This window comes from Micropterus dolomieu, linkage group LG05, assembly GCF_021292245.1.
Source record: "Micropterus dolomieu isolate WLL.071019.BEF.003 ecotype Adirondacks linkage group LG05, ASM2129224v1, whole genome shotgun sequence".
In the NCBI taxonomy this organism is placed as follows: domain Eukaryota; kingdom Metazoa; phylum Chordata; class Actinopteri; order Centrarchiformes; family Centrarchidae; genus Micropterus; species Micropterus dolomieu.
This window is the reverse complement of record NC_060154.1, coordinates 98776-110926: the sequence shown is the minus strand read 5'-3', so window position 1 is coordinate 110926 and position 12151 is coordinate 98776. Positions and strand designations below refer to the sequence as shown.

The following is a 12151-nucleotide window of genomic DNA, read 5'->3' as shown; positions in this document are numbered from 1 at the left end:
CCCCCCCCCCCACCCACCCCACCACACACACACACACACACACTACACACTGCGCACACGCACGCGCGCACACACTGGCTGGAGTTACAGTGACCCACACACACACACATAAACACACACACACACCTTCCAGATCTAAGATTAGATCCGACAGATATGTATTCTCCGCTATGCCTAACACAGGTGAGTCTGCTTAAAAACTTTTTCTCTTGTCTTTAACGGTGTTTGTTTGCAGCAGAGTTCAGCGCGAGCTCTCCTATAGGCTGTGTACTGTGCTCTCAGGGCTGTATAGGCTCTATAGACTGTTCCCTATAGTCTGCACACTCAGCTGCAGCTTCTCTTCTCGCACTCGAGCTGCCGTCTTCCTCTGCGCTGCTGCGGCAGCAGCACATGGCGGACGGGCTCCAAAGTTCCTGCAATAAATTGTTTATCAGAAGCGTGAGCGATCACTTCTCTCCTTCCACACTCGTGTCGGCGCCTCTTTTTGGAGTTGTTTCTGCGGGTTGTCTCTGTGTCTCTGCGCTCCGTCCCGGCTGCTCCTCTGACTGAAGCCACGGCTCGGGGCTCCCGCTGCCCGGCCGGGCGGACCCGAGCTCCGGCTCAGAGTTTGTGCTTCGGGAGAAGGTGTTTGAGCTCTCCGTCTTTAACCTCCTCTCTAAACTTTTAAATGCCAAAATGTGCGTTATTTCGCGTTTCTTTTCTCTGCACGAACTTTCCGCACCCCCCCCGACATACGCTATGACTTCAGCTCCAGAGGGAGACACACATGTATGTGCAGCTTGTATTTTTTAAAGCTGTAGTTTATGACATCGGTTGTTTCTGGACTCGGGTGCGAACGAGGCTTCATATTTGTGCATGAATGCGTGAGTTTGAGTGTCCTGACGCAGGATCAGCGCAGACAGGGAGGATGGTTTGTCAGCTGCAGCGGGGTCACTCCTTTATCATTTTTTCTTTCTGGTAGTGTTGAAACACACTGCAGGTTGTTGATCCTGGTTTGTAAAATCAGAGTGAATTTGAGCGTTAATTGTTTCCTTCCTGCTGCTGCTGTTCAGGCCTCACAGAGGAAAACCTCAGGCCTGACAGAAATGTGTCTCTGCAGGAAGAAATAAACAAAATGTTTGTGTGGAGAGGTGAGCTGAGGTGACACAGCAGACCTGCAGCAAGCAAACATCATCAACCACCTTTAATCCAACTGTTTTTACTCCTTCAGACCTCCAAACCAAATGACTCCTGATTTATTAATTATTACTAAATTAGAATAAAACCAAGTTGCATTTTTATCCATCAGTGATTAATCTAATTTTCCTCTTATTAAAATAATTCACTCTTACCACAGTGTTGCGTTCAGGGGCCAGAGGTTAGGCAAGGATTTAAGAGCTTTTTTTGGGTGTGACCTCATGGAGATTTTGGCTTCCTCTTGTAGGAATTATCTCTTAATCTGCTGAAATTAACCACAGCCTCTAAGAAATAGAATTAAAATTCTAAACCTGCAACAGAGCAAATACTAATAAACAGATTTATAAATTTAAATGTTTTTATTTCTGATACATATTTTAATGCACCAGTTATTTAAAATGTAGTTTATTGCAGCGATTGACTTGAAATTAAATAAAATTTTATATTTTATTATTTAACACTGAGATTAATTTCATTATTTTCAGAAACTAGATAATTCACTGATATTTAATAATAAATCTGTGGGTTTATTGATACTGGCTGTAAATAAACAGGGAGAGGAGATCATTCATTGAGCATGTAGATATTTTATGACTTCACAGATTTCTGCTGCAGCTTCGGTGAATCCAAATCCCCCCCCCCCCCCCCCCCAAAAAAAACACCACAGATTTGGCATCTTGATTTTCTGGTCGAAGCTTCAGTCTGTTGTGAGACACGTTTGAAGACGATCTCAAACTGCAGGAACGAACACGAGCTTTAACGTTTAATCTGATTATCAGGCAGTAAAACCGATAATCAGCAGACAGAGTCCTCACTTATAAATCCTGCTCAGCGCCTCACATGTCTTTGCTGCTTTCAGTGATCCTTCTTTTTAATTTAATTATTTAAGTGTTGCTTTTTAAAAAATGTATTTCTGGTATTTTTGATTATTGAATGCACCTGTGTGTGTGTGTGTGTGTGACACGCTGCTCATGTATAACCCTCAGACAAACACTGTGCTGTTTTATAATAAATATAGATTTTTAAGTTAATATTGGCCCAAAATATCAGCAACTGCTGATGTATATGAAAAAACCTCTCCAGGTTGAACTTAAACGTGAGCACTTCCTGCTGAAATATCAGATTCAAAGACAAATAAATCAAGTCTGAAACATTACGTCAGTGAAGGAAACAGTCAGCAGGGGGCGCCCTCACACGAAACCTTATACTGGCTTTATGAACTTTCTTTTATTGTGTTGAACTTTTTGGGTATTTTGTGACATTACGATAAACTTCTTGATTTTTACAAACCAGCGTTCCAGAATTTGTCTGACAAAATCAGAAAGTTTGTTTTTTATTGACGTCGGGTTAGTTTTTAGTTGCCGTTTCTTAATTTTTATTTTTAATTTTGACTGATTTTAAGAAAAAGACAACATGGGGCAATATCAGAACACAGTTAAATTCTTTTAGGAGCATTAAAGACAAAAAATAAAAATACACGAATTAAGAAATAAAAATAAGCGTGCAGACGTGAGTGACTTCACACCGACACGAGATTCTGATCTAAACTGGATTTTTGTATTTGTCCAAAAAAAAAGATTCCACCTCGAGATCTCGTCTTTGCATCCGCACATTTGCACACATTTGTTTAATGAACGTGAAGATGTTCCTGTGGAAGATGCACAAAGGTGTCATTTGTCCTTTTATTGGTAAAATATCTGTGGAACGTTCCTTTGCTTGTTTAACATGTTTCCCACATTCTGCTGAAACATTCAGACGTTTCTTTAGTTTTTGCTTAATAAGTCAGCTGTGTTTTGGCGAGGGTGTGTGGCCGTGATGTAGATGCAGTTTGTATAAATCTCCCTCCTCGCTGTGTTTTTTGTCGTTGAGGCTGCCGACCTCTTCCTCCATCACCAGCCGTTCACGGCGAGACCTCGCCGCCGGCTCATTTGGGCCTCGCCTGGCGAGCCCCTGCGCCCCAGTGACACACTGATAATTCCCTCACTGTGTCGGTGTGGGTGTCAATAGACGGGGAGGGAGGCAGGGAGGATTACCATTATTGCTCTCCTAAATGACTGTTATGCAGGGGGTTGTTGTTACAGGCCGGTTATTTGGAGCCCATTACATCTGTCACCAAGGTGCAGAGGGGGAACGTGGGCGCCTCAGTGCAGCTCTCGGGCTGCGCTCGCAGGTTTAGAAACGCTGATTTGCTCGGAGGGAAGACGCTGAAAGAAAGACTGACCCTAAAAGAGCTGAAGAAAGAACCCCGGGGAGACGCACGTCCACGTATTTAACCAGGCGGCCTTTTTTTTCTTCAGCCCTGAAATCTGAGCCTCTCGCAGCCAGCGGAGAAAAGAGCCGCCGGGAGAGGAGATGATTTTCACCTGGTTTTCATAAAAAACGAGCTTAAATGAAATGTCATCTTCTTGACACAGACGCAGCAGTCTGTTTCCGTCTGAAGCTTTAAGATGCAGAACAAATTACTGGCTGAAAATAAACTGGGAGCAAGAAGGAAAAAACAGAAACACGGTTTTAAGGCCAGATGTGAAAAGAAGGGACTTGAGCTAAACTGGACACACGGAGAAAAACGGAGTATTTTGGGTAACAGAAGCTGAAATATCTGAAACATAAGAAGCCAAAAAACAAACGCCTGTGGGCTGAGATAATTTAGTCTTTCCAGCACAAATAAATCTATAAATGGGTCGTTTTGCTGATTTTTACTGCAGAGATCTGCTTCGTTCTCTTATTTGAAGATCCAGGCACCGATTTACAGAAAATTCCTGAAACAAAATGCAGAACTAGTTTGATTATTCAACCAGAAAGAGTGAATATGATCTCATTTTGAGAGGGTTAAAGGTCAGAAGGCAAAATGATTTTGTGTAGACGGATATTGTTGTGAACAAAACAAATTCTTCCTAAAATGTTTTATTTTACCAAGGAGGCGGCAGAAACAGCCGTTAGGTTGAGATTATTTCACATTTCCAGTATAAATCAGCATATATTAAAGATGATTTTTATTCTGGTGAAACTATCTGCTTTGTTTTCTTGAACCCTCAGAAGATTCTCTGACCAAAAAGGCAGAATTTTCTTTAGTTTTGAGGAACTGAAGCAGCTTTTTAAAATGTTTGCAGGATGCAAACTGCAGAAAATCTCCAACTAAAGTCAGCGAAGCTGCTAAAATGTTATATTTTTTCCTTCGTTTGAAATAACTCCATGTTTCCACAGTTTTCTGGAATCATTTTCTTGACACAGATGCAGAAACAGGATTATTTTTATTTCAAGACACATTTCAGAAAACATTCCTGAGTCGAGGGGAAGCTGAAAACAAGAGGGATTATCTCACCCCGCCGGCAGAAAAGCACGGTTTTAAGGCTGAATGAGAGACCAAGCGACTTGTTAAGTGGGATTGTGTGTGCGGCCGACAGACAGAGTGTGAAAGAGCGGCGGAGGAAGCGGCGGCGGAGGAGGATGGTGTGAGCGGGTCAGGAAGCTGAAACGCTGCACTGGGCTGTGAGGAATGTTGGTATGTGGCTCCAACGAACATCCAGAGCTGCCGAGCTGCAGATCCACTGTGGAATGTGTGTGTGTGTGTGTGTGTGTGCAGAGACGAGGCTGAACACATCATCCGTCCAGCAGCAGCCGCTCGCCGTCCTAATAACTGCCCGAGGACTCACACACAAACAGAAACACATCTCACTGCGAGCAGAAACCACAAATAACAAAAGGCGGCGTTCCCGGCCGTCCTGCAGAGAGATTTCAGAGCTCGGGAAGCGGCTGCAGGTTGGCTGCAGAGCGGCTGGAGGCGCTTTTGGAGACAAACCCGCTCTCCTGGACCGTCTCCAAGAAGAAACAATGTGCTGTATTCAGACCTCTTGACAAGGGAGGGTGAACAATGTTATATTAAAAAAAAAAAGCAATGCAGCTGGCGCTCTAATGCACAGCCTGTAGATAGAGTTTCCTCTTCAGTGTGAGAGCTCCGAGCTGCAGGTTTCATCTGAGAGACTTTTTAAAATATGAACCCAGAAGCTTTAAAAACTAAGATCATCTAAATGTGTCACAGCTGCAGCGGGTGACAAACACACACTGTAGTTTATTCTGACTCAGTCCCACACACACCGTCCTGCAGGAACCAATGGGCAGAGAGGAAGTCAGACAGAACTGAGAGACGGACCGACAGAAAGGAAAATGTCCACCACCCTCCTTATCCATTAACTCCAAACCTTCAGATTTAACTTCTAATGCGGTCGTCCCCTTCTTAAAAAGTCATTTTCGTTTGTATTGAGTCCTTCAAGCCTAATATATTTTACATTTTAGCAGCTTCGCTAGCTTTAGTTGGAGATTTTCTGCAGTTTGCATCCTGCAAACATTTTAAAAAGCTGCTTCAGTTCCTCAAAACAAAAGAACATTTTGCCTTTTAGGTGAGAGAATCTTCTGCCGGTTCGGGAATATGGAAAAAACTAAGCAGATGGATTCACCAGAATAAAAATAATCATGACAAACCGACACAAAGAGATGAATCGCTGCACTGGACTCAAGAAAAATGATTCTAGAAACGTTTGATTTGTGTCGGAACCGCGTCAAAGTTTTGGCTGTTCTGTGAAGAATATCTCAACAAATCGGCTCGTTTTCTTGAACCAACTTTTGCCTTTCTTGATTCTTGTGCAGCGACCAGCTGACAATTGTTTGAAGAAGCAGTTAAAACAAAAATATTTCTGTTGGAAAGAGATCGAAATAAAATAAAACGAGGTTTTTAGGACGAAAAAAACATTTGTGAGAGCAGAGAAAATACTTCAAAAGCAAAACAACTTCTTTTCAAACTGTTGAAGCAGCTCAGTTTTCTCCCTGTGCTGCATTTTTCTTTTCACCCGTCTGAAGAAGGAAGGTTTTTGGGACTCATGGATACAGAAAGAATTTGATAAGAGGGTGATTTTTTGCAGTGTAGGCTTCTGTGTCCATGCACGCTGCAAAAAAACCAAACAAATCCCAATCTTTTCTAGATATCAGTGTCTTTAAATGTTCAACTTTCAGGACTCAGACGTGACTGCGTGCGTACATGTGTGCAGAGTGTGTGTGTGTTTGTGTGTAGTTCATGATATAGTGTCCACATGCCACCCCAGTCGGAGGCATTTGCACGTATCAAGATGTGTGTGAGCCTCTTTGATCTATGAATAGACGAGTGGTTTTTTTTTTTCTCAATACGTGGCTCAGGAGGAGGAGGGTGGGGGCCTCCAGCCTCCCTCCCCCTCGCCTCCATCCCGTCCTGCGCAGTAACCCTCTGAGGGGTTTTATCCAAATAAGAAATGTTCCATGAAGATGTTTTCAGTCCGAGCTGAAGGCCTTTTCTGCCCGTGTTTAGACGGACGAACTGAAATGACAGGTTTGATCTGAGCGTCGCCACGGACGACCGTCCAAACCCTGAAAACAAAAACATATTCACACGGCCTCACCTCATCTCAGTTTTACTGCAAATCCCAAATTATTAAAGGCACATTCATCTAGACTTGTTTTTTTTGTATCCAGGCGGCTGTTTGTTTCCATTTATTTCTAAATCTTAGGAAAATCTCAGACATGAAACTCGTCTTTAACTCGTCACACCTGTATTTTTTTGTGTGTGGTGATGAAGCTGCAAATACAAACACTTAGATGGAAAATAAAAACCTGGCAGAAAAAGGAAAGCAGAGATAAATTTCACTGATATATCCAAGTGAAATAAATTAAAACCAGTAAATGTCTTTCAGTAAATTAGCTTAAATATGCATGAACTCTGGTATGATGCAGTTATTTAATACTTTGCTTGATTGTCAAGTCCCAAAACCTTCCAAGGAAACGTCGGCTCGGGTTCATAATCTTGTTGGCTTCTTCTTTGATCAGAGAGTTCCTGAATCTCACCAGCTTTGGACTCTGCTTGTATTTAAACAACATAACATTTGGAATGAAAAGAGGTTTGTGGGAACATTAAATTCATTATATTTCTCAAACGGAGGTGAACCCTGCGTCCTCTCTGCACCCAGCTCTGGAGAAAACGCAACTCGTTCCCCTGTTCAAGCTTCTTCCTAATCGTAGTGCTGCGACCTGTTGCAAGAACGGTTCCTCTCATTTCTAGAAAATTGGAGGAGAAACTGGAGAACAACACATTAAAATCTAATTATCTCAGCACGCTGACTGAACGCTTTGCTTGTTTTTGAATCTGAATCTGAGGCTGAACAGTTTCAGCTGTGATCAGAGTTCAGCTCGGCGAGTTTCTCCTAATAATATGATGTTAAAACCTCTGAGTTAATGAAGATTTGTGCTTTTCATCTCCTGACTGAACCGTAATCTGCATCTTGTTTGTGTGCCGTGACATCGAGCAGTAAAGAGCCTTTTTTTTTCCTTCCAGTCGAATGTGTTCATCTACTCGCTCAGGCCGGCCCGGATAAGGCTGGTTTTGTGGTGCTTTTTTGGGCTTGGAAGGAGGAGGAGGGGGGGAGCAGGTGTAACTAACCCCAAAGTGGGTCTAATCCACGACATGCCGTCTAACCACATTCCCACCCTAATAACAGCGCCGCTATCATCAGCCCAAAGCCACATAATGCACCTTTAATACACCTTTAATCCTCCGCATGGTGCGATCTGGGTTTTCACTCGCTCGGTTGCCTGGTGTGGTTTTTTTGTTCGGGGCTGGCAGAACCCCCCACAGACCCCGCATTCCTGCCCGAGAGCCAAGAAAGAGGCGAGACAGGCTGAACTGACGCTGAGGAGTCTGTGTGGAGAGAGACAAACACTTTTTATCTGCTTGTACTTTAAATGTGAGAACGAGGACTCGCTCTGCGGTCAGCCAGCAAGAAATGAACAGTTTGTGTTCTGCGTCCTCCTTCTGTCCTCCTTTCTTTCCTTGTTTTCTTTGTTTCCTTCTTTCTGTCTTTTATTGTTTGTTCCCCTTCTGGTCTCCGTGCTTTCTGTCCTCCTTTACTACTTTTGCCCTCCGTTCCTTCTCTTCAATACTTTCTTTCTCTCCTTCTTTGTTTTCTTCTTCTTCTGCTTCCTTGTGTACTTGCTACATTCTTTCTTTCTTTCTTTCTTTCTTTCTTTCCTTTTCTTTTCTACTTCTTCTGTACTTACAACTTGCCCTGCTTCTTTTAAAATCTTTCCTTCTCTCCTTCCTGTCCTCCTTCCACTGATCGTTTTGGGAATTCTCCAGCCGTTCTTCTGCACTGCAGAAATATTTGCTCCGCCATTTTTAGAAAAACTAAGATGAAAATGGGTTGAAATCTTGAAACTGGCAAGAAAACAAGTTTTAAGAGTGCTCAACCTCTTCAACCCTACGCAGCACTCATTATAGTATTTTAAAATGTAGTGGAGATCCCAACATTTCCAAACATGTCAATGTGTGGGTTTAAATATTGATCAGTGTGAACATCGTGCAGCTTCAGTGAAGAGATGGAACAACATGACTAACTTTATATGTGTATATGTACACGCTAGTGTCACACATACGTTTTCTGAATTGTTGCATTGTTGGTCCCTCACCTTCTCACCGTGTCTCTCCTCCTCTTCCGTCCCTCAGGATGAATTCCATCCTTTCATCGAAGCCCTGCTGCCCCACGTCCGGGCCTTCGCCTACACATGGTTCAACCTGCAGGCCCGCAAGAGGAAGTACTTCAAGAAGCACGAGAAGCGCATGTCCAAGGAGGAGGAGCGCGCCGTGAAGGACGAGCTGCTCGGCGAGAAGCCCGAGGTCAAACAGAAGTGGGCGTCGCGCCTCCTGGCCAAACTGCGCAAGGACATCCGGCCCGAGTTCAGGGAGGACTTCGTGCTGACGGTGACGGGGAAGAAGGCGCCGTGCTGCGTGCTGTCCAACCCCGACCAGAAGGGCAAGATGAGGAGGATCGACTGCCTGCGCCAGGCGGACAAAGTCTGGAGGCTGGACCTGGTCATGGTGATTTTATTCAAAGGGATTCCCCTCGAAAGTACTGACGGGGAGAGGCTGGTAAAGTCTCCTCAGTGTTCGAACCCCACCCTGTGTGTGCAGCCGCACCACATTGGAGTTTCAGTCAAGGAGCTGGATCTGTACCTGGCCTACTTCGTGCACGCAGGTCAGTCCCAGAGTCTTTTCTTTCTGTGTGCGTGAGTGTGTGACGTGACGCTGAGCATGTGAGGAACAAAAGGTGAACGGCTGAAGTTTGTTTCTGGAAACTGAAACGTGTCCTGCAGGTGTTTCGGCCTCTGGCTCCGTGTCAGTTTTCTGTTCTTGACTTTGCAGGTGAAGCTTTTGTAGCCGTTCCTAATAAATAGATTGTTAGAGAAGGTTATTATAAAGCCAATCGTTTGAGTTTCTGTAGTAACTCTGGATCAGTGTTTCTGTTGGGGCTGTCCCGGAGTTGACTCGGTCCTCGGTTTGTATTCTTTGAGGGATTTAAATGTCACATTAAAACTCACCGGTGAACTTTTTCACGTTGCCACGCAGTTGATGAAACTTCACGTTCGACGCGGTTTGTTTATCTGTTAGTTTGAGGATGAAAATCCGCCTTCGCCTCGCAGCAAAGCCGCTCTCTGTCTCTGACACAAACTGTGTTATCTGCTGCAGACAGGCAGGAGTTTCATCAGCGGTCAGTAAAGCAGAAGTCTGAGGAAGGAAAAGAAACGTCTCTGCCAAAAGCTCCTCACGCCGGCTGCCCCCTCCCTGCGAGCAGAGCAGGTCGGGGTGTTTGGGTGAAGCTGGCACACCTTTCAGGATGTGGTGAGGGGGAAAAAAAACCACAATTATCTCCGGGGCGATTGCTCAGCACGTTTCCCGATTTCCGTCTGATTCCACGGGAAAATAATTTGGCTGGTTGGAATATTTGTGCGTGCAGCAGCGAGCGGTGGCAGAGGCATGTAGATGTTTGGCACATGCTTTAAATACTTGGCACGGAGCTCAGTCAAAGTTTGTTGGAGTTTTCTTGACTTAGTCGGGTAAAAATTATGTTTTAAGGTCAACTTTCGGAGTCCTTCACCAGCCAGCCGGGGTTGATTTCCATAACCGATACTTAAATATGTAATTCTAATGGTTTTGGACCGTAATTGAGTCCCTAAAGTCTCATTTTCTCACAGCAAGTTAAAAGTATTCCAACCTGTTTCCAATATAAATCCAATACTTTAAAGGATTCTCTAATTCAAAGTTCATTCTCGACCTCGAGGTCCGTTCAGTAGCTGTTTTACCACCTTTCAGTTGTCTCACATGATCATCAGCAGGTGCAGAAGTTGACTTTTTAAACCAACATGGACGAGATGTTTTTTAAAGTGCTCAGAGAGAAATTAAGAATCTGCTGAGGAAGATCATGGGATGTGACTGAAAGCTCCAGAGCTGATTCTAAATGCCACAATTGTCCTCTCTTGTTTCAGGAGACAGACAGCACTTTAAAATAAAGTTTTATTTCTACCGGCAACAAGTTGAATATTTACTTTTAGGGTTCAGATACATAGAGAAGTTATTGAGATAAGACAAATTTAAAAACACACGATGTCGTTTGTTTTCAGAAGAACATTTTGGAGTTTTTAGTTCTGGTCTTGTTTTTCTGTGGAGGGAAAGTTTCAGCTGCGAGCCGTCAGCAGACACAAACACTCAAAAGATCTCCATCCCTGAAGCTTAATTACAATCATTTCCTCTCACAGACTAAAGCCTCTCTGAGCTCCCGTCCTCCTCCTCCTCCTCCTCCTCCTCTTCGGTCTGTCAGCTGTGTGCAGGTTCACACTGAGCTCCCTTCAGTCCAGCGTTATGAGGCCGAAACGCCTCCGACGCTGCTGCAGCCGCTGGTTTGTGGTTTTATTTTGTTGGTTGAGTTGGAGAAGCTCTGACCCTTGCAGAGGTTTCGGTTTGAATAAACTCAGACGCAGAGGGGGGATCATTTGTGGTGAAGTCTTCACAATATGCATGTGTTTTTTGCTAAAAGTAGGTTTTTACATTTGAACAACTTTTCCCACCCAGATCCTGAAGAGTTTTGAGGAGTTGGCAGCGTGTTGCTTCTTTTGAATGAGATGAGAGGGAGAACAGCCCCCCCCCCCCCCCCTCTCCTCCTCCTCCTCCTCCTCCTCCTCCTCGCCTCTCCTCCCCCCCTGGTCTCGGCGCAGGAGGATCAAGTTTCATCCTGCCTCTTATTTAAGGCAGCGGAGCTTTTCTGGAGCGGCGGCGTTGATTAAAAGCCTCGTGAAGGCAGACCGACCTCAGGGCTAGCCGGGCCCGGAGGCGGGGTCTGTCAGGGCAGCCCGAGTCGGTAATTAAATTCATCCCCGTACCACTGACTCAGGGTCGGGGGTGGAGGAGGAGTGTGGGGGATAAAGACCAACAGCGTTGCCAGTAGAAACCACAGCGCACCACCAACCATTTTATTATTGAATCCTCTGAGCGCTCAGCAGCAGCTCGCCAGGAGGTTCAAACCTCAAAGACGTGAAACCTGAAGTCCATTTAAACTTTCTATTAAGTTTATGTTCACTTTCATTTTTAAAGAGTGAACAAGTAGGTTCAGGTTTGTTACTCTGCCCGCTGTCTCTCCTGTCGGGAAGCAGAGCTGGCTGGATGTGACGATATGTCCCTCCTAAGACATCGCTTCTAACGTCTTGAACGTCTTGATCTCGTTGTTGTTTTACTTTACTTCCCTGCTGCTCTCGTCTCAGACTCGAGAGGAAAACTTTTTTAGAGGACGTATCTGCAAAGTCGCAGAATGTTGACACTGAACGAATCTGCACATTAACTGTCAACAAATCTCATTAGCTTTCGCACAATGTCCCAAAATTAAAGCGTGAATAATGTCTTTGCAGTTGTGTTTAGGCTCTCGCAGGTCGTGGTTAATGTCAGGGAAAGATGACGGACAAGAAGACAGGATGTGTAGAATATTTCACGCTATGACAGATTTTTTTTATTCATACTGCTCAGGAAAAGTTTGTTTTGTGGACATCGTCGGTTGGTTATATCTACCGAGGGCTCTCTAGCATGAGCTTAGCAAATTCACAGCTGCATATGCTTGACCACTCCTAATGGCTA

At 44.4% G+C, this 12151-nt stretch overlaps 1 protein-coding gene across 3 annotated transcripts in view; it reads left to right on the top strand.

Moving 5' to 3' along the window:
* Positions 1-12151, top strand: part of LOC123971555 (nuclear factor 1 A-type) — a 186483-nt gene that overhangs the window by 82705 nt on the left and 91627 nt on the right. For 2 of the 3 annotated variants that reach the window (XM_046050439.1, XM_046050441.1), the window contains one exon: positions 8699-9227. In XM_046050439.1, coding sequence (XP_045906395.1) covers positions 8699-9227 — 529 coding nt within the window. Of the gene's footprint in view, positions 1-52; positions 184-8698; positions 9228-12151 lie in introns of those variants that run through there. The other variant, XM_046050440.1, reaches the window with a different exon arrangement.